This window comes from Strix uralensis, chromosome 9 (genome assembly GCF_047716275.1).
Source record: "Strix uralensis isolate ZFMK-TIS-50842 chromosome 9, bStrUra1, whole genome shotgun sequence".
Taxonomy (NCBI): domain Eukaryota; kingdom Metazoa; phylum Chordata; class Aves; order Strigiformes; family Strigidae; genus Strix; species Strix uralensis.
This window is the reverse complement of record NC_133980.1, coordinates 24,173,409-24,196,644: the sequence shown is the minus strand read 5'-3', so window position 1 is coordinate 24,196,644 and position 23,236 is coordinate 24,173,409. Positions and strand designations below refer to the sequence as shown.

General features: G+C 39.9%; 1 protein-coding gene across 1 annotated transcript in view; it reads right to left on the bottom strand.

Moving 5' to 3' along the window:
• Positions 1 to 13,156: 13,156 nt before the first annotated feature.
• VAMP2 (vesicle associated membrane protein 2) overlaps positions 13,157 to 23,236 on the bottom strand; it is a 56,048-nt gene continuing 45,968 nt past the window's right edge. The window contains exon 5 of the mRNA XM_074877745.1: positions 13,157 to 22,312. Coding sequence (XP_074733846.1) covers positions 22,296 to 22,312 — 17 coding nt within the window. The 3' untranslated portion in view covers positions 13,157 to 22,295. The remainder of the gene's footprint in view (positions 22,313 to 23,236) is intronic.

Here is a 23,236-nt window from a genome sequence, read left to right as displayed (position 1 = left end):
ACTAAGTTATGGTGAGAGAGAACCTGAGATGTGAGTTGCTGCCGTTCAACTGTGAGATTACCCACTGTTAAACCGTCCAGCACGTTGGCTGACACTGATCTAGTCTCCACATCTTCCAAGGCTGAGCAGAGAGATCAGTAGCTGAGAAATTAATGACAACTTATCCATATTCTGACTTTCATAGTCATATGTGGCGATGAAAAGAAGGAACAGAGGACATGCCAAAGCTTTCTCAGTCTTGGTGTGAATACAGCACTCTGGTGTAACAACATTTTTACAGTCGCTGCATACATGCAATTGCTCCGTAGGATGTAATGCAGTAGAGAGCCATCAGTGCTTCCACTGTTTATCTGCAAAATGAGGTTAATGCCGCTTCCCTCCCTCACTGTGGTGTTAGGGATAAGTCCATTAGGTACATAGATATTTAAGCTATGACTGTTACAGAAACAGCCTGTGAGTAAAGTACCGTGGAGCATTTAACTCCTAGAGAGGAGAGGGGGTGGGCAGCGGAAGAATTAGGACCAGATTCTGCAACTGGATTTGCACAAGTCAGCTTATCAGGATCCCATTCTTAGTTTGCACTCCTCTGAGGAGCCTAATTTAAAGATTAATCTTAATTAGATATCTCTGTGTAGTTTGGTCAACTTGCTGTTAGGACTTTACATCCAAAATTTCATTGTCTTTTCTGTTCTCTGCTTTAGGGTTGGTTGAGTTGGAGGGATGTAGAACAACATTCTCGGTTTCCACGGGATGCTGTTTTTCATGTTACGTGCCAAAAATACCCATCTCTGGCTGTGTGCTAAGGGCTATATCTCTTACCACAGATTCCAAGTAAGGCGCTTCAACCAAGGCAAAACTTTGAGGTCCCCTCCCACCCTGTCAGCATGCAAGCATGAGGAGCTGGAGACAAACTATGGCACTGCACTAGAGCTGAATGAGTTTCCAGAACAAACAGACTAGGAGACACATTCGTCACTGTAGCAGAGCATGCCAGTTCTAGCAGGCGATCAGTAATCACCACCACCAAAAATAGCCAGTAGCTTTTCCATCCTAGTAACTACCAGAGGCATTACTTGAGTTCTGCTTATTTTAAAGGGATACTAAACAGTTATTTTGGTCAAGCTTATGGGAAGCATTGTTAAGTTCTATTCCTGCCACCTTTTAGCATTTATAGCTTTCTAGTTAATTTACCAAAAACTGGGGAAAACAATGTTACTCAAAATGCAATTGTGCACCTTGAACAAGTTCAGTGCAAATTTTTCTGTTGTGCCAGTTTTCTGAAAGCTGCAATTGTTATTCCAGGCAACACCAACATGAAATAACAAGATGGCAGGCACATGGCTTCTAGAGGAGTGAATATTGCTACTGTCTCAATGGTTCATCTGCTAAGAAACAAAGCAAAAGAAAATGGTTGCAAATGCTACAGGACAAAATTGTTTGTTTTCAATTTTAAGATCGCTTTACCTAGTAAGTAGCTATAGCATAAGGATTTTAATAACAGCATGAGTAAAATATGTTTGTTTGTGTGTACATAAAGTTTTAAAGAACACAAAAACTGTAACAAAAGCATTAAAATGGTTGTGGGTTTTTTTCCAGCTTTATTTTTTTTGTATTCAGTTGTAACTCTCAGAGCACGGTGAGAACAAGTCATTCATATATAAGGCAAGTCCTTTATACACATCAGTTTCACCATATAACACAACACATCTCACACTAACGTTCATCCAAAGTGGCTTTTGGTTGGTGAGGTGGGGCACTGTCCTGCTGTAAATTCTGCCTGGCTCCCTCATTTGGTTTCGTGAGGCAAATGTTGGTCTGTATGAAACCCACGGAAGACAGCAGGCCTTCTTAAGTAGGGTCCATCCATAAGCAGGAAGGTTTGAGCCTTGCTTTTTGTTTTAATAGCACAACTAGCTGATATGTAGTTTCCACATGCTATTGAATCTCTTCCTTGCCTAGCTTTTTTTATGGCATAGTATCTTCCTGAAATCACAAAAGATGAATTGGTAGAACTAGGCCTTTTCCTTTTTTTTCTTTTTTTCTTTTTTTTTACTGCAAGGATTTTACATGGAAAAAAAGTAATTTAGAAAAGCTTTTTTTTTTAATGAAACTCCCCCTGCTTCTTGCACTTTCCAGTATTATCAGAACTTTACACACACAAAATGCTGAACCTTTTCCCAGCATGCTTAAAAAAATAGAAGTTTTGCTTAACAAAAGTATTTCAATCAGTTCTGATAAGCAGCAATATATTGACAGTATCAATGCTTTTTGGGGAAAAAAAAAAAAAAGAATCAAGTCTTTCAATGTGGCGGGAAAAAAATAAAAGAGTATTTGAGACTTCCAGAAAAACTACCTAAGGATTGCTTCCTTGGGTTTGCTACTGTTAAAGAAATAGGGCTCATCTTTTTCAGGTAACTGTGCTTCCCTGTCCACTTGCAGAAGTTATCTGTTATAAGTTATACCACAGCACTGATGGAACTGTATATTGTTCAAAAAAAAAAAAAAATCAATATTTTGCAGCTGGAGCCAACATCTAATTCTTCATTTCCGACGTCTAATTACTCATCATTTACAGTGACGCTGACGGTCATTGATTCTTGCAAAGATCCGGAAAGGCTTTTTTACTAATGAGCAAAAAGCATCACTGTTACTGTCTGTACAGATGAAGGATGAGGGAAGGAAAAAACCCACTTTCCTCATTACCGGTGAATATATGGACAGGTTTTTCTAAAAGCATTACAAAGCGTAGGAACAAACTATAACAAGCAGAAAGATAGCAATTTTCATACAGTCTTGAAAACTCTTCAATTAAAATGTAAGGGAATGTAAAAACATGATAAAGAACTCCAACTTAAGCACCAAGTTCCTGAGAAGTGCTGCAGCTCAGAAGTCCTTTGCAAAGGTGTGTGGCTGTCCCCAGCCAGAAAACCCTCTCTAAAGAGTTCTGCGTTATGTAGTTTTTCATTCTGTCCCCATTCTTACTGTTTTCTAATTATTTTTATTAAATTCAGTTTCTGTTAGCAACTTCAGTGTAATCTTAAGTTCCAGATATCTTGAAAAGTGACATAAAGGAGCCCTGGATCGTTCTGTTTTAAAATGACTAGAAGGATACAAATGGAAGGGGTGTATCTCATCACTGTAACTACATGTGCTGATCCCCAAGTCGTTAACATGATTTCAGAAGCAAAATACAGGTCTGAGCACTCTGGCTCTGGGATCCTGCTGTTTAGTGTGTATTAGCAGCTCATTTTCTGCAGTCAGCCTCACAGAAGGATGAGGAGAGCCTGAAGTTGAATCACAGTGCTGAAAGGGTTTTAAGTTTCCTGTGTAACTCAGAGTGTGCTAGTTTATGATTTTGCAGTCTACCTAAGGTGATCAAAGACCATACACATCCACCAAATGGAATCGTCCTACCACCTCCACCGAGTTAAAAATTGAGATTATGCAACAGTACTGTCAGCCAGACTAGGAAACTGATTTGTCCGCAAACATCCCATGAAAGAAGTTTTGGTTGGATCATATCACAGCTGCAGGAGCACAAAAGCCAAAACAGGATGGAAGAACACGTTTTGAGTTGAAGTGAGGGTCCAAGACCTATTGTACATGGAATTATGGTGTCAGGCACCTAAAATGAAATGTGCATGCCGTTAGACTAGCATAAGAGCGCTAGTAAGAGATGCCAAAGAGAAAAGTGCATCCTCATTCCTGCCTAGTCTGTTGGATTTATACACCCTCTTCTGCCCTTAAAGAAATGTTGGGGCTCACCGTTCAAAACCATCCAGACTTAGATGCCAAAGACAGCTTTCACAAGGTTTCTGAGCTGACCTAACATTTCACTTTCATCCAGGGGGAGCAGTGCTCCTCTTCACCCCATCCCTGCCACCACTACCCCCTTTACCCTGTACTCATGGTTATGTGGTCTTGACCCTTCATTTTGCCCTCTCTGCTACTTCCTTGGCTCCTCAGTGAGCCAGTTCAATTAGTTAATCTGTCAGAAAGCTTTCTGAGTTAGTTTCCTGCCTGTTAAGCAACTGAATCTGATCCCTTGATGCAAAAGTACATTTCCGAGTCCATGCCTGGCATGGCATGGATAGGGCATGGTAAAGCTCTTTTAAAGGCAATGAGATGGCAGAATAACATTTCCACAGCTTTTGATACCTGAGGCACACTACTTTCTGGATGTGGCCACACATAGCAGATGTCCTTGAGCCACCTGGATTCCTCAACACACACCTAAGCAGCCAGGCCTATGACCTGGTGCTGGGCCTGTAATACTGTGTATCCCAACCCTTAACTCCCCACAACCACTGATTCCTATGCACGCTCTTGGTATTGGTTTAAATTGGTTTAAACTCTATATTTACTGACCAGAGTCAGTTTACTGACCTCCATCGCATTTATGATCTCCTTTGGGACTCACTTCAGTAGAGTGAAGTGTTATTAGTCTCTTACCAAAACAGAGTGAGACACACACCTTCCTTTAAGAATAGAATAAGGACAGAGAGACAAGATCTGTGTACTGGCTTCACCACCAGTGAGCATTTATGCAATTTTTATTAAATAGTCATTACATAAAATGTTGGACTAGGTCTTGGCATAGGACTGGAGCTGGACTCTTGTTCCCAGGTAAACTCCAATCATTGTGCCACAGTCATGCTTCTGCTCTTAGGTACTAGGAATCTAGAGGCACACTTCTTCCTTAATTTGTTCTCATTTTTAAGAAACAGATTATAACATTAACAGATTATAACAGAAACATTTGTAAGAAATTGGATGCTAAGTAGCAGACTAGCTAGAATCTCTTCCAACACACCTACAGCTCTCCTCATCACACTCATAGGCATAACTTAAGCCAGACCGTCAGGCATTCCTTCTACTAAGAATACTAATTATAGATCAGTGATTTATAGTTGGTGAGGAAGGAAGAGCCAGATTTTAAATGAGAAGGAGCCTCTTTCTGTGTAGTTCTGAAGAGTATCTCTTAATTAAAAACACTTCATTTTCAGATTGAGTTTCCCATTACTGTTCTGCCTCAATTAGTCTTCCAGCATTAGTTCACACATGAGCTGTTCTGAACTGAACGTTGCTGCTACTGAAGTCAGTGGAAGCTTGGTTTTGTTTTCTGGAGAGGGTGTATACTGACTGGATGAGTTTGCTTCAGGAAGAGAAGCCTGACATACCTGGCCACACTACTGGAAAACAAAGTAGGGATTTTAATAAGCCTTTCAGGCACTGCAAAAGTCCCTTGCAGACTAAGTCAATTCAAGATACTTCAGTAGGAAAATTTGCACAGCTTGTGTCCATAAATAAATTAGAAATTTCTGATAAGCAATCAAAAAAATCTTTTAATTTTAATAAATTTTAATTTCATTTAATAAAAGGACAGCTCACTTTGCACCATGTCATTGATCCACAGCACCAAGGAGTGAAGGATTGATACAAATTCTATTAGGATAACTTCCTTTGATTTAAATAGCTTTGGGAACTTGTTCTAAAGAAGACAGTAACTGAAACAAAGAGGGCAGAAATCTTTCCCATCTTTGCAGATTACCTGGTGTTTAATTGGTATGAGCTTAACTACAGCCCTTTCCCCAGTGCAGCTCTAGGGAGACTTTCTTCATCTATCAGGTTTCTCAGGTATATAATTTCTTGGAAATTATGTAGCTGAAATATCCTTGGGACTTCTTTCTATCTGTCACATTTGTAGACACCAGCCAATAAATTTAAATTTATCAGGTGAATGGGGAGAGGCAAGCAAGCAGACAGAATCAAAGTGAACACATGAGCCTTATTTACATAGAGAAGCACTAAAATATAGTACTCATTGTCATGAGACACATTCTATCCACTTGTAACATGTGATACTCGATTAGCGGTAGGAAAACTTTGGAATTCAATGCTTCTGTTGTGTAACTACACAATAAAATAAATTAAACAGGCAATTTAATTTAGTCAAAAGGGAAAAAAAAACCCAAACACCTTATATTCCTTAAAGGAGAAAGATTAATGGGCATAAAAGGGAAGCAGGAATTAGTACTCCTAAACTAACTGTTGCTCATTAGAGGAAAGGCTGGTGTCACCTGTGCTACAGGAAAGCTAAGGAAATATATATGAGGAAAAAGGGGTAGTTAGAGCAAAACAAAAAGATTGAAAGAAATCTTACCTTGCCAAAAAGCAGAGCCATGAGATACGCCTCCTATAGGCAATCATAAAAATGCTGTAGGACTCATGGTTTCCTTGGTGTCTGGGTAGAAAACTGGGTAAGCAGCAGGATTTCATTTTTTTCTAGTGGGTGTGAAAAACATATCCAGCTGCTTTTCAGCCATTTTGTCTATCTGGGTAATTTACAATGATTATTTTGTGTCCCCAGCCCTCTCTTTCACAGTGCATTACTAACCAGCTATTGTTGTTAATAATGCTGGTAGCTTTTGCTGGCTTCATTTAACACTGAAGAAAACAGCGCTTAGTTAGGGAGGCTGATTCCTCTCCTGCAGTATTAGCAATCTTGTTCTTTTTTGAATGAATACAGTGCAGGGAAAACAGTGACTTGGGGCAGCCTTAGAGTACATCTACATTATAGGGACAGCCTATGATGGCAGAGTCAAACCAGCTTTAAAATAGCGGAAGCTCCCTGGATAGGTATAGAGCTCGGCGTGGCTGCAAAGCCCACCCAAGGGGCTCAGTCAGGGCTGAGGCATTTAGCCCATTCTGCTAGAGCATTGCCCCAGCTGGTTAGCACAAAGCACGTGTGGGCAAGCTGGTCTCTGCTGCAGTCCTTGCTGCTGGTATCTTCCTGGGTGGTGGTGCCTAACAAATTTGCTGCAGTGTTTCCTTATGTGTTCTCCTGCTCAGGTGACTACTAGAAAGAGGATAATTCAGCTCTGCAGAAAAACTTTATACCTTTACTTTGTTAGTTTGCATATGGTCCTATCTGGGGTTCACTAGCAACAGTTACCTAGCTCATGTTGAGAAGAGTGATAAAAGCAACGTGTTTTGACTAAACTTAAGGGCTTGTATTTAAACACTAGGATCATCTACTTCAGCCATTAACCAGAATGACTTGCTAAGTTTTATCATCTCTGCTCTTCTAACCTGAATTAGGCATGTGCACATCTTGTCTTGCAGCATGGAAGGCAAATTTGAGTTTCAGCAGAATTTTTCTTCCCCCTGTATAGTACATAGTAAGTTACCTAATGTGACATTTAAGCAACTTTACCAAAACTAAAAACTGAGTAACTTTAAAACTAAGCTGTCAGTTGGTCCTTACCTGCAAATCAAAGTATTTACAAATCAGTCAGGACAATTTAAACCCTTCCTTCCCTTTACCTCTAGAAGGAACAGATAGGTCTGAACACCAGCAGAATTTGAGGTGTCAGAGAGCCTAGTCAGAGAGGATGTGTGTGCCACTTTTCAAGGCACTTCAGAAAGCAAACCAAAAAAGGGAGAGTTTTTAAAATGATAGATTTTATACCTCACAGGAACCTAATAATCAATGAATCAACTTTTTTTGTCATACACTGTCTACTGAGAGAACATATCCTCTTCTCAAGCCGTAAAATGCAATCAAAGCGCATTGTGTCATTATCTAAAAGCCGTTACCTCACTGCAACCTTGATCATTAGAGCTTGGACTCGGGTCCCTCAGAAATACAGATCAATGCTCAAGACAGGAGACATGTGTCACATCCTGCAACATGGCACTCCACAACATGTCATGAGGCCGTTACAAGTAACCACGCCTCAAATCTTGAGATGGAGCATCTTGTAATTCACACCAAGTTGATGCAAATGTCAGTTACAGGAGGCAAACCTATTTAAACAAACTCTTTCCCAGCCACATGGTGGATTACAGTACCATGAATTGCGTAGGTAGACCATTAATAAAGTATACTGGAAAATTGCGCTGTGCCCATCCAGACACAGCCATTACTGGTGAAGTGAATGCACTCCATTGTTTCCAACTTAGGATGCCACTGCAAGTTAATTATGTAGGATCAGTCCACAACAATCAAATTGAAACAATTGGGGCAGACCCAGTATGAGAACTAGTGTATTGCACATTCCGAAAATCATGCTGAAGATGAAGATGAAGAGATGAAGATGAAGCCTCAGTTCCACTTACATAATGGAGGTTTGTTGTTGTTGTTGTTGGCATCAGTGGAGTTGAGATTTTATAATGCCAAAATTATTTCACAAATAAAGTTCAAATTTTCAAAGTTTACCCTGACATGTTATAATTTTATCTACTTTCTCAAAAAGAGCTTTACCAAAGTGATTACTGATATATCACAAGGTGGAGAAGCAAAGGTGTAGCAGAAATTAATTTCTTAGCCCCTTGTTAAGAAAACTGAGTGTGGAAGTTGAGCACTCTTGGGTGTGAAGTCACACAACCAAGCCTCGACAGCTTGGTCAAACAAATCTCCTTATTTGCAGACCTCTGTTCTCATCTCAACGCTATTATTATTATTATTATCATCATCAAGGATGATGATTTCTCCTCAGCATACCAACATTTTGTATTTTTATAACTTTTTGATTTTAAATCCAGGACATAGAACTGTTTATTCATTAGTACTGGTATTAGTATTGTTAGTATTGGCATGTCAGTATCTGCTGCTAGAGGTAATTACATTGTGAGAGCTCAGACATCACCAAAGATGTAATTGTGGAGGGACAGTCGTTTCAAACATGCTCCTGCCGTGGAGCAAGTAGCGTGTGAGAACGCTGTGCAGAGCTGACTGAAGAACTCTTTGTTCTCCCTTCAGTTCTAGTTTACTGGCTTTGGTGAAACCAGTTATTAAAAGGGAAGGTAGGGAATGTTCTTAAATGAGTCATGTTTGTTCTATGTCTGTCAGACTACATCCGTAACTGGTTCAGTAGCTCTATTCAACTGGTGAAGTCATTCCCATGCAGCACATGACACAGGGAGCCTTTGTACAGGCAGCTGCAGGCAACATGCTTCATACTGGCTCCTGACTTAAGAGATGTTCCATGAAGGGATCAACAGGTACTCCTCCACGTTGATGTGGTGTTTTCTGATGCTTGCAAGAGTACAAGAAAGATCTAAAACACATAAGAGAATTAGAGCCTTTCCTTCTAAGGCAAAGGTGCATTTATATTATATACTTGTTTTTGAAACAAGAGTTGAAAGAGTTTATTACAGGCAAATGAGACCACATAATCAGTCACCCTGAGCAGTGCCAAATCAGAGAATGTCAGTATGTAGGAGGCAGCCCTGGAAGCATCAGGAGAATACAAAGACCTGGATGGCTTAGTCAAAGTGTGCTTTAGGGCTACTTTGTGGCTAGACACAAATCTTCTGATTTCTTTTTTCTGTAGAGAAAGTGGGGAACATAACAGTTAAATAAAATTACTTGAGAACTAATAGTTCTTGTAGAAAAGAGGGAGAACAATATTTCACTCAGCACCATGAAACAAAACAGGTGGGATGAAGCAAAGAGGGAGAATGAGACAACGTCAAAATCACAAAGGAAAATGCTGTTAAGTTTGAGAATGCTTGAGAAATTTGAAGCCTAGGCTGAAGTAACTGATGTACAGGAGATGAAAAAGAGGTCTGAAAAACTGTTAAAATGAATGCCAGTTACAGGAGAATGGCTAATCCAAGAGATGGATAATGCAGTTTAATCCCATAAGACAAATTGTGACCAAATTTGTTTTGCATTTCAGATCGAGTCTGACACTGTTAGTCTATGTTGGCATCATTTGTGAAGTAAATTCACTAGAATGATAAGCAGTGACTGACAGTGCCCATGCTGTCACAGGGTGTTGCCACCTGCATCGGCTGCCACTGTTTGACATTCCCCAGGCTGTGCACCACGGGGTGGTCACGGCTTGGCTGGCCGGATGCCTCCTGAGCCCTGCACACACTCACTTCGGGTTGCTGCAGCAGGCAGGCGGCTGCACTGCCAGCCAGCTAAAACCAGAAAACGTGTCTTTTCCTGCTCCCCCTGTCTTCCATTAAGGCAGTTTTTAGTGATTACTTAGTGATGTGCCCACTCTTGACAAACATGTTTTAAGGAGGGGTGAGGGGTTCTGCAAATCTCTACCAGAAGCTGTCACAGATTCTGCTATGGTCTGCAAAGAGAAAACAATCAGGAATAGAAGCTGCTAGTTTGAGTGGGTTGAGGTTTGATTCCTCCCTCGTATCTGGGTCAAATAGGAGCAGACAGGTTATATATGCTGAAGGGCTCCCTTTTAATGACTATGTGCCTTTTTGCTTCTTTGCCTTTTCAGACACGCATCATGTAAGTATGATGTGTTGTGCAGCTATATAAGGCTGAAGAAGTGTAAGAAGAGTAAGAACTATACATTGTTCCCAGATAGTAACCAGAACATTAGAAAGAGTTTTCTAGCCAGCTCAGGAATGACGTTCAGATTGAGCTTTCTAGAAGACTGACGGGGGCCAAGAGTGCATGTGGTTATCAAATGGTGCCTGATAAGCAGGTGGAAGGACAGCAAAAACTAATCCAGACAGTTCCTGGTGATAAAAGAGATTGAACTTTGTCACTGGAACTCATAGGTGTCTCCAAAGTGGTTTGAAAGGAGATGGAATTGTTCTTTGCCAGTGCAATATGTGCATTCTAATAACCCCACATTTCAAGGCTTCCTTTGTCTAGAAAGCTGTATAAAACCAGTTTACTTTCCCAGCTCCTCAAGCACTACTAACCCATGTTCCTTGTGGCATTACAGTTTCAGATGCTTGCTTTCAGCATCCTATTCACAGTTAAACTAACTTGCTGGATTCTGAGCTGAGAAAACTCCACCCCACTCCCCTGGTCATTTGACACAGACTAGGGAGAAGTCTGGGTTTTTGGGTTTTCTCTCCTCCATAGCTTTCTTCGATTATTAGGAAGGAAGTTTAACAAAGCCTGGGTTGGTGCAGGGCTATATAATGCTGGTGACACTGCTGATCTATGCAGCTCTTTCAGCGCACTGTCATTATGGCTTACTACAGATTATATGAGAGAGGCATGCACGCTATGGTATTGCAAGCTCCTGGTGAAGCTGGACTATGAGGCAGGTGTTTTCTAGGCTAACCCAGAGAATATATAAATAACATGATGCTGTATTGTACATCGACTAGTAAAAAGAACAACCTGCCAGTTATTAGATAAGTACTAGAAGTTTAATTATGAAATCCACTGACTACATTCTACAGAGCAAAGCTGCATTGTGGCCAACAGAAGGTAAAAAAAACAAGTTTACTTGCATTTGTAAAGCAGTTCACCTAACAGCTGTTAAATTATAGATTGTTCAGATGCTAAGGGGGGAGGCAAGGGTGTTATTTCTGCAGAATCATTCTAAAAGCTGCCTTAAAAGTGTAGTAACTCAGTGCACGTGGTACCAGGAAATTCCCATAGTAAAATGTATTTAATGTCTACCACATCATGGTAAGAGCTTTTGATGATAGCTGCCCAAACCACAAGTGGTGTTACAAGGTTATGTTCCCTTAGATTTGAAACACCTGGGAAAGCAAAAAAAGATGGTTTGGTTTTGTAAGAGTCATCATCCCTGCCTAGCTCTCTCTCATATAGAACTCTAGCAGTCTCAGGATTACCTGCTCTTCTGAGAAGATTGCAGTTCTGACCATCTTTAGTCATATGAGACATTTAAAAAAAATTTTAGATCTGTCAGCACTTAAAAGCAGCTTATTCACTTACCTCTGTGTACTTCAGCTCACAAAACAAAGTATATAGATGGTCACTTCAAGGTTTGTTTTGTCTTTGAGCTATCTCCTATTGACTTTCCAAAGCATATGTAAGTCTCAGAGCTCTTCACCCCACATAACTTAGTAACCCCTAAGAAGCAGTCCTTCCTTTTGCTCCCTGAACTTCCATGAATTACGCAAATCTGCTATCTGAACAGCATGCAGAAATACATTAGATTTTTTATATAATCTTACTGGTTCTGCCATATCCACCTTCATCTCTCCATTACACACAATTCCATTTTCACTTGGTTTTATCATTTGCTATAATTTTTTGTAAGCTCAGAAGTCAGAAATTGACATATTTTGTTTCAATAAAACTGAGCTAACTATGCAACCTGACTATAAGAGTGCTAATGGAATAGTAGCCCATTGTGTTCTCTTAATTGTTAGCATAAGCCTCACCTTGGCTTTGATCAGTTTCCTGTGTTCTTCAGTATCACATTCATACCCACCAATCAACCTCTCAGTCCTTATTTGCTATTTCCCATAGACCAGAATACATGCTGTATGAAAACAGTGATTGCTTTTTCCCAGCTCTTCCTTAGGGATTCAAAGTACCCCCAACTTACTGCCAGATATGCTAAGAGTTACCAAGGAAAAAATCTACAGTTTACTAATAAAGCACTGTCATACAAGAAGGCATCTTGACATTACCTGGTTTTGGTGTGTTTGGGTGGGGAGAGACAATACTGTGCCCTTTACATGTGCTGAGTTGATTTGCAACAAAATTAGAAGAGCTGTTGAATAACACCCCATATGCATGAAGGTGCAGAGCTACCCAGGAGTTACTGTGATGCTTGCATATTTTAAAATGTAGGTGTAGTCACTAGAAGAGGGAGAAAAGCAGCTTCCAACTCTTGTTAATTACTCATTAGGAATAATGATGGCAACAGCTACCATGCCCCATTAAGCCATCACACTAGTGGTCAGCATCAGCTGTTTCAAGTTAAGGCAGCAGATGACCCTGCACAAGAGTCTGTATCTCTCTCACAGAGAATCCTTCTTTCTTCACTCAAAAAATGTGTCCAAAGTACACCAAGTTTATGAACTAGCAGTATCTCATGGCAATGAGTTACCTGAGTTAACTGTGCCCTATGAAAAGGAAAACATGTTAGCATTAAGAAAATTAAGAATAAGGTCAAATGCACTAAATGCATTCTCCCATCTGCTCCTCTTCACAATTTTTTAATGGTTGTACTGCTGTCTCCCCTCCCCCTATTTGTACAGAGTTCATTATTGTTTATACAACAGAAGTGGATTTTTTCTTTTCTGTTAGACTTAATATATAAAAACTCAGTATGAATTAGAAAATCTTAATTTCCGGAAGTCTTTAGCACTTAACACAGGGAGAGAATGAAAGCTGAAGCTGCTTAACTGTCCTTAAACTGTGTGTATTTGGAACAGAAATGATACAAAAAAGCAACTTCTTAAAACAAGATTTATTGGCACAAACATACATGTTACAAATGTCTACGATATTCTTGGAAAATATGTTTACCACTTCAAAAAAAAGTCACTGTGCACAGAAAAGTACAGTAATATCAAACTTTGTAAGTCAGCACAATTTTAGCATCAAAATGCATGCATTCATCATTTATAAATGAATTCCACTGACCTCCAGATAAAGCACTTGAAGAAATTTCCTGGTCTCCACAACATTATTTTTCCTCCCCAGGTAGCTCTAATAAGATGCAAATTGAATGTTTTCTGTAGAGGCACAAATCACAACTTCTTGCTCAGTGCAGCTGAGTCTATGAGGTGAATGATGCTGTTCTCAGCACAGACTTTCAGATCCTTTGAGCGTATTACTACAGAGCTTAGCACTACTGTGTGGCCTTTCAAAGGATGCAATTAAAGATTTGGTCTGGAGTTTAGTTTTTAAAAGGGCAACTGAAAGCCTATTTCTGGTTATTCCTATTAGGGGAAGTAAAGCGTGAAGAATTAAAAGGGAAGAGGTAGAAGAAAGGGTTTTGGTTTGCATTTGAAAGAGGGGTGGGATTGCTAAAGTGACTTGTGAGGAGAAATAGTAATCTCAGTAAATCCTCTTCTTTCTTTCATGCCAGTGTAGTAACTTAGTAGCCAACCAAGGTTTTGACAAGGACCTCAGACAGTCCAGAACTAGACTTTACCAGATGTCCTGGATCTGATCCTATGCCTATCCTCAGCTTCAGTGTCAGAGGAGCAGGCTTCACATTACACAGAGGGGAGAGAATGCACTCATATCCTCAGCATGATCAGATCTGGCTTAGTCCAATGTAAGTGAGGAAGAAAGAAAAGTTCTTGATGTCAGTGGAAGCTCTTTGAAAAATGGGGGTTGCACTTACTCCCACTAGATTTGAATTTGACTCTAATCAGATCAGTGTGCAAAAAAAAAAGGCAAAAATATAAACCACATACACTTATGAAGGTACATACTCCACTTTTATCAACCTTGGTAGGGCAGAGGATACATCCAATGGCAGGATTTGCTGTGGAATCACTAGTCTTGGAGATTTTCAAAACTCACCAAGACAAACCCTGTGCAACCTGATCCAACCTCAAAGGTGGCCCTGCTTTGAGCAGGAGATTGGACTAGATAAACCCCAGGGGTCCTTTCCAACCTAATTTTTCTGTCATTCAAAGGAAAGGCTTCTCCTCTCCTGAATTAGAACATGGCACAGATTCCATATCAGGCCTGGATTTAGTAAGGACAAATGAGGTGGTTTTGTTGTCTTAAACACAGAATGGAAATTCTCTATATGCTTAAGCACATGTTGAAGTTGCTTCCAGAACAGGACATGCTTTACTCTTCACTCTGGGCCAGAGAGTGTGAAATACTCAACCACCTGTCCATTTTAACTCTACAGTGCTGAACTGATTAGATAGCACCTCCAGAGGCTGCTTTTCTGTGTTAAGACTCAAACATAAGTCATTAAGGAAAATACTAATTAGCTGGCTACAAACTCATTTCCTGCAATGACTAAAACAAGTTTATAATAAGAGTTCATACAATTGCCACTAAAAGAACTTTTTATGCTGCAAAACAAACTGAAGGTTGCTCACAGTAGACACTGGCTATGTTTCATCTCTTTCATACTTGGAAAGAGAACGTATCACCCAAATGGCAAATGCTTGCCTACGTATATAAGCACTTCTTTCGGAAGGGGGGAGGAAAAAAGAATAGGAGTTGTCAAATAAAAATTTAACCTCTACAACAGTTGGTGTTTCCCCCTCAAAATGTATTTTTGCAACAGACAAAGGATGTTTTTAAGCCCCGCTCTTGAGTAGGAGGTACTAATTTCTAATCTTTCAGTGGTGCTGATATACATAATGTGACTAATATTTTACCACGTATGTGGTCAGGAGAGGGAGGACTTTCCATTTACAAGACAAAGTAATGATATTTTTCATGACAAGTAGTGGGCTATCAGTAAACACTTTATTGTGCAGACCTGCGAGTGTGTCTTAGCTGCATTAGCATTTTATTTTATTTCCAATCTGGGGAAAAAGCAAATGGAACATAGATTGAACTTAGCATTTCTAATGAGAAAAAATATTCTTTCATCAATAAGTAGGCTTTGGAAGCTAATTATTTGGCTACTTCTATAGCTGCTAATTGCTTAAATAGTAGATAAATAATCTTAAATAATTAATAGTTAAACTGTATACCCATGGCCTTTACTATACATTTCTACTTTTATTCAGAATCTTTTTTCCCTTTAAGTTTCATGAAAGGCTGAACTTGCATTATTTAGAATAGGTTGCTAGCAGCACAGTAGCCACACTAACCACTGAATTTTCAGGTCCAGCCAACATTACCGTGACTAATGGAGAAATTGTTGCAACCTTTCAGGTCAATACTATAACTAGTAATAGCTGAACTTCTGAAAACAATCGTACATTGTGCATCTGTGAATTTGTGGCTCCATTATATGCACTATCTCAAACATTGATCTTACAAGGAAAACAACAGCAGCTGCCATTATTTACTCGTACTTTAAACAAACCTGCAGCTTATCAGGGGGAGAAACTAATTTCAAAGAATAGATTAAAATATTGAGACCTCTTCGTTCTTTTAAACTCTTTTCATTACAAAAGCTCAGACCACCACCATGTGCTCACATACACATGACAGGAATGTAATGGATTCAGCTATGTGATTTTCCATCCTCTCCTTAGACCATTTATTGATGGACAAGAATAGATACTAGAGTGGAACAAGGGTAAGAAAAATCATCATGCTGTGTCAAAAAGACTTCCTTACTGGCAGACCAAAGTGCTATACGAGAAAGTGGGCATTCAGTACATATCTTAACTGCACCAAGCACTCTGGAGCCCTTATTTGACTGAAATCCTTGACCACTTCTGCAGCCGACAACAGCAGCATGTCTTTGGATGGTATACCCCAAATGGTGCTCTCTGCAAAAAATACTAGACCATCCTTTCTGCATATATCTCCTGTGTTTTCAAGAAAAAAGTGAAAGTAAATTCAACTACCATTTGTCATAGCTCATTTTAAGTAATAGTCTATATGCACTTCAATAGACTAGCACTGCTTAGCTTTAACATACAAAAGGTGCTCTTAGGAATAGCCACCTATAAAAAGGAGTTTGCTGAAAGTTGGTTGTATTTCACTTAAACCATTCACTTAAACCATTTCCCAGTTTACTATCTTGCCTTTATCACATTATTTGCTGTTTCCTCTCTTCTCCATTGAAACTGATGAAATCACTGTTACAAGAAATGTTAAACACATTTAATTAAAATTAAAGTAGCGTAGCAAAAATGCTGTTGTCTAGCAGTCAAGAGCCTTCTTTAGTTTCACATCATGCTGAACCAAATTAAGATCCAGGAGCTATATTCTGCCTCCAGTGTTCTCATCCCATCAATGGAGGCTGGTTTGAGGACAGCTGGGCAGAGGTTCTGCTCCACTCAGACCTGCCTCAGCTCTGATTGAGGTCAACAATAACAATATGGGAGAAGGCAGGGAGTCAGAGGGCAGCAGAACAACTCTAGCCCCAATATGCTATGTTCCCAATACACTACACTCCAAAAACACAAAGGCTTTCTAAGAGAACGAAGAGAGACTTGAAGAATAATGGAGAAGTCAGACACTGTGAGAAGAGCTAAAGGACAGAGAAGCTTTTTTCATAATTATCTTTGTTGTCGTCTATGATATTTTCTCTTCGACAACAAGTACTTTGCCCTTTTAAACTTATAGCACATGGCTTCTTTGGTTGAATAGAGTGTTACGTATGAACCACGATGCTGTATTCATGTTTAAACCAGTACAGGTTATGATTTTTGCTTTGGAGAGTTAGCAGATGTGATACAGTCATGACAGAATGAGGTTACTGCAGAAATGACTCATTGTTGAATAATCAAGTGTTTACTCCACCAAAACTGCATGTAACCAGACTGCCACAGTTTTTCTGCTTTATTGTAAGATGTAATTTTTAAATATCAGTGCATCAGGAAGAAAGGTAAACTCCTTGGGTGGCTCAGATCTCTTTTTATGCATGTGTTTAAAGGCAGACAGTCTTTTGGTTCTCAATGGAGAAAAAAGCTACTGAGCACATCAATGGAGACGTACATTAATGAAATAAGGAAGGGTAATCAGCTGAAGAGGGAAACAAAATCCTTTCTTGAAGTGGAATAGCTGTTTCTGAAGGAGACCAGATGAAGATGAACAATTGATTGGTTCTAGTTTGATTGTTTCATACGTACCAATCTGGTATCCATCCTGAAAATAATGTCACTATCTGAGAAATCTTCAGGCAATCATTTCTCTAGATACAATTAATTTTTTTCAAACTACATTCTTTAACCTTTTCAGTTTTGCTTTTAAAGAAGGTAATTTGAGGGTGCTTGTGGTTTCTCTTCCATGAAGAAACACATGCTCAAATGTATCTTGTCTAGCAACAGGGACTTACATCAGGTCAGATGAAGACCTGGCTGGAAGAGCATCTCACTCTTCTGACTACACAGGGGACCCAAAGGTTATGATCTGTTATGGGTCTAAAGTTCAGGTCAGGACACGAATCCAGACACTTTGGTCTCTTCGAGGCCTTTCTCCAATACTCAGTGTGTACCTTGGGAGCGAGCCCAGTGCCTTATATGGCTACTGGTTTAGCACTCGTCCCTGTTTAAAGGGCAGGAGAAGCAGGCTTGAGATCTAAATCCTGGATCACACCCAAGTGCTCTATAGTTTCTTTGCAAAGGTCTAGCACCAACATGTGTGATCAATGCACTGTCATAAAAAAATAATAGACCATACACTGGGTGGATAACTTCCCATGGAATAGAGAAAAACTCACTATGTAAAAGCATGAAAAAGAGTTGAGTAACATCTGAGATTCTAAAAGTTCCTGAAGTTTGAGTCTTCCATGGTAGATAACTTCTGAGAAGCAGACATCACCATTTTACAGGTATGCTCTAACACAGATGTTAAGTCATGAACTTGCTTTTAAAAGCTAAAATGCATTTTATTCAGGCAAGAAATAGTTCAGCTGTTCATCAAGTTAAAGTTATGTGAAGCCCTGTCAGAGGAGCAGTGACAGAAATGAGACACAAACAGGAGAACTGCAAAAGGTCTTGCTACCCAGACAAAAACATAGCAGGTTGTGGCTGTTGTAATTCATTCCTTGCACAGATAATACTGTCCTGTTCCTCCATCATTGTGAGTGTTTAAGTCACTTACTGCAGATCAGTATTTAAAAGGAAAAAAGCCAAGTATTTTACTTGCCTGAACTGTCCCCAGGGCTAACCTCATGCAGGTTCCGATAGAATTAAAGTTGCAGCTTTAAAAATCAAACTGAATACATTTCTAAATCACTTCTTGTCTTACAGAACCTAGGTTACATTCAGAATCTTTATCAGATTCTCCCCTGCTCCTTCTAATAATATTGGATTATGTTGGACTATGTTGGATTGACTGTGCTGTTACATAACGTTGTCAAGTGAAAATCAGGTCAAGTGCCCCATTTGGGCTTCCACACTACTTGCTCCTGCAAGTTCTGTGTAACAACTTTTTTAGGTTTAAAGCCACATTTATGCTATTACAAGGTGAACTAAATTAGAAGGAAGAAGATGTAATGCCCAAGCAGGACCTTACCAGCCTGTGGATAGTGGATGCAAATAACACTTCTTCAACCTCAGAAGATGATGTGCACTCATTGGCAAGCCTGTGGTACAAGCACAGACCAGCTCCTAATCATCCCATTTCAGCTATGCTGTTTCTGAATGGCATATCACGCAGGCAGCCTAGCTGTACAGCTGTAGCACAGAAATTAGAGGAAGAGTAAGCACTTCTTATAAGGACAGAATATGCAAGTCTCAAACAAAGTCTAAGTCTGGCTAAAGCTATCAAAATCCTTGCTTCCAGCCAGAGACATCTTCAGCTCAGTCCCCAAGATGTCAGTCAAAAAGCAATCAGCCTTGCAGACCCCTGAGGGTTTGCTGGGGAGGGGGTAAAAGTAAATCTTTTTGTGCCTTCTTACCAGCCCAAGGTAAAAGCCTAGGCAGGAGTTAGTGAGGAAGAGTAGCAGTTGAAATTCTACCCAGTAACTGAAATACTCATCAGTGCTGACTAAACAAGAATGAATCAACCTTTTCAAGGGAAATTTACTATTACAAGTAGGCAGTTGTAACTGCATGGACATTTTAAATGTAGAGGCAGTGACTGGAAAGCAATCAATCCTGGCTTCAACACAAATAAGATCTCCAACTGTGTTTGTATAGATCATCCTCTGTACCAGTCTACGTGTAGGTGATGGTGTTGCATAATCTATGACCCTGAACAGTCCTACGTTACCATATTCTCCCTGCAGAAGAATTAACCCTCTGCAGGAGCAGTTCTACTGTGGGTCTGTGCATCAGGGAAGGACATACTTGTTCGTGCTTCCTGGGCTGAATTAGAAATGTTACATGGCTTATCTTACTGATTGCAACCACCCAGCACAGCACAACTAGCAAACGTTGGGCATTCATGAGCACACTACATGCAAACAACTTAAAAGAGTTAAACACATTAATTTAGCATATTTCCTTAGCACACAGGAGGAAACTGTCTCTTCACAAACATTTTACAACCCACTGGAGGCTAGGTTTCTTGAATAAACTCTTCCTTGCAAATTCTCACCAACATTTAGCAGTCATCCCCATTAGTTACTGTTTTGAGGGAGAATGAGTACACATTCCACAACTAGCAGTTCACGCTCCCCTGAAGCTCCCACTTTATTAACTTGCTTGAGATACTTTAGCTAGGAGGATGTAAGCTTTGCATCCTTATAGCAGTTTCATTTGGAAACTTTTCATCTTTGTAGCTAAAGGATTCAAACGCTTTGATGTGTATTTGCAGCTACCAGCTAAGTAGTCTGATCAGACTCTCACAGGAGAAGGCACCATCTGCATTAAGGATCTGTATCAGCAGATACAAACCTTACTGATTGTACCACCTCCAGTGAAAGCTGTCTTCAACTCATGAGTCCTTTCAGCACTCCTCTAGAGAAGCCCTGTGAGGATCAAGCCATGCTCAACGTGGGTATGGGTGGCAGGCTCTCACATTTAGGAGATAATACTTTCATAGCAGCTAGACAAATATCTTAGTAGTTTAAAAAGGGTCTTGAAGTTGGGTGGCTTATTCCTTTTCCAGTGAAGGCTCAAGTATACATAGCATTCAGCTGTGGCACCTCATGGACTCAGGCCCTTCATGAGAGCAGAGCTTTCTGTCTGGGCCGTGAGGATTTTAGAATTGTTTATGTACTCACTCACCTGAAGGACTGAAGTGAACAGGGAATACCAGGGAGCTCAGTTGCACATTAGTAACTTTGAAAGTTAAGTTTCATTAAGACTGTGTCCACTTACTACTTAATGATATGAAACAGTACACATGAATATGAAGTAATAAATACATAGCAGAAAAAATGCAACTAGAACCATTCAACTGATCATCGCTTATTCTCTCTGAAAAATTCTACTTGAGCACAGTTTGTGTATACATCTATGGCAATGAACTGGTCTGAGTTTCTGTTTTTTTAATCTAAGACCATGTCAAGAGAGATGCTACACAGTGGGAATATTTACACTACTATTATCACCATTTCTATGCCCTAATTAAATTGCAGGGAGGGGAGGAACAACCCAAACAATTTTATTTTTTTTTTTAATTCTACAAATTCTTCTTGGAAAATCTGAAGGACTTATCCTAAAAAGACCCTTTCAGAATTTCCTGGCTCAAAATTTGATAATTCATTTTTAGTTTGGTTAACTATGATTAAACCATTCAGTGTTTAAAAAAGAAAAAACAAGGAATTCAACATTTGGGAGAAACCCTACAACAATAGCATACAAGAACTTTCTCTCAAACTGCAATATATAATTTCTATTAATTACATCAAATGTTAGTTTAAACTCACTGAGTATGAAAAATATCTCAGCTGAGCACTGTACAAAGACAACACTATAGTTTATGAACTATACACACACAGAGATTAAAATAAATTTTTAGAAAGCCTATTAACACCACCAATTTGGAACAGTGTTTCTCTGCCTTCCTCTTCCCCAGGAAAGCTTTGCTAGGCGCCCTTCCCTTTCTTGGCCACTCTCCACTGCTCCCTTTATTTATCCATACCTCCTTCTTCCTGATTTTTGAACGGTCCTCATAGCGGGGACTATTTTTGCAAAATGGTGCAGAGATAGCTTCCTACAACTGCGCTGGGAAGCCACAGACATCACCAAAGTTGATCATGTGCTTTAAGTTAGGGCCGTAAGTATTGGGGATTGCCACTCAAGAGAGTCCCATGAAGACTGACAAACAATGCCTTGAGCTTTTAGCAAGAGTCTCTATCTTGGTCATTTATGATGCTTTTATTACCATTTTTGCACTTCACTTGGCTTTTTCAAGATTGTGATCGCTCACGGTTTTTTGGTTGTCATACAGTCTTTCTGACTTTCATATGGAGGCCATCCTGGTTGTACAGAACACCCCATAAGGAAAAATTTAAATCCATAAAAGAAGATGATCTGGTCCTATTTATTTTCTACGGGGAATGTTTTTAGGCTTGGGTTGGTGGGCTAAGTTGAAATAAGATGTCTTACATGAATACTTGTAGGTACCACTCTCTTCAATGAGAGTAGCAGATACTCACTACCTCAAAAAGCTGCATTTTGCCAACCAACTTTAGGTGCTCAGCTTGAGAATTTTGGCCCTAAAGTCTGATGTAACCTTAGGTTTGGGTCCAATCCACCTGACAGTGTCCCTTTAAGCAGGAGCTTTCCCATAGCTGCATTCTCTGATTCTGAGATGTTTAGGATGCTTTTCATATACTACAGTTTCTGAAGGTCAGTGCATACACATTTTAAGACACAGTGATAAGACAGTGTATGGAACTACTTGGCAGTATTTAGCTGGTACAGTTTCTTGTGGAAACAACAGAATTCCAAAACACACCACACCGAATGCTTATGGGTTATTACAAGCAAAAATCCCAAGACACTGGGAATTAAAAAGCGGAGTTCAACAAAGGAACACTGATATCGTTGATTGATATGAACAAAGTTGTGCCAAGTCTTCCTTCCTTGCTTTTTCAAGTGGAGAAATAAACTGGGAAAGGAAGCAGAAGGAAAAAAAAAAAAAAGACATAAACCAACAGTTATTACAGAGTTACTGTTGTGCTTTGTCTCACAGAAATGTGTGATGTCAGAGAATGGCAAACACCTTTAGCACATCTTTGCTGAAAGAGCGTGACATGTCTTGCACAAATGTGCCTTCCTAGCTGGAATGGGGATGTTCCTCCTGTGTCAAAAGGAGTTCGGAGGGGGAACTGGGGTGGAAAGCAGGGAGACTGTGGCTTGAAAGATAGGAAGGGCAAGGACTGATGGTGATGTTAGCCGCCATCACCAGCTCCAGCAACACCTGCAGTCCCACATGTGTAACTCTTGCTTCAGCAGGGAGCCAGCCTGTTTTTCCAGGGCCCCACTACCAGGACGGTAGCAACCCTGACTTGGGCCATTTCATCACCCATGGTAGCTTGTTGCTGTGAGGAACTACACAATTTATCTGCATCTACAGTGAGCCCTGCGTGGAGGGTATAATCTGGTTTCCATTCAAATCAGTGACTGGAGAAGCCATGCAGGCCTTGTCTGTGCCAGCACTTGGACACTTGATGTCAACAGGACTTAAACATATACTTGAGAGCTACTGTAAGTAAAGACGTCATTGAGTTCAATACACAGGGTCCTTCCTGAAGCTGCAACCTTTAGGCACTATTAGAGAAGGATCAAATAGACTGAAAAAATAATTCAGAAGTTAAATACACTTAAATCTCACTAAGATTGCACTAGATCTCACTATGGTGAACCAAGACCTGGGTTTGATGATGTGACACTCAAGTTTGTGATTAAATACCCTAAACCCAACCTAAGCCATGGCAAACCTGCTATATCTGTTTCTAAACTTACCAGGACAGGCATCCAACATTTAAAACCAGAAGGGAAACAACATTATAACTTATATATCATTTCAGCC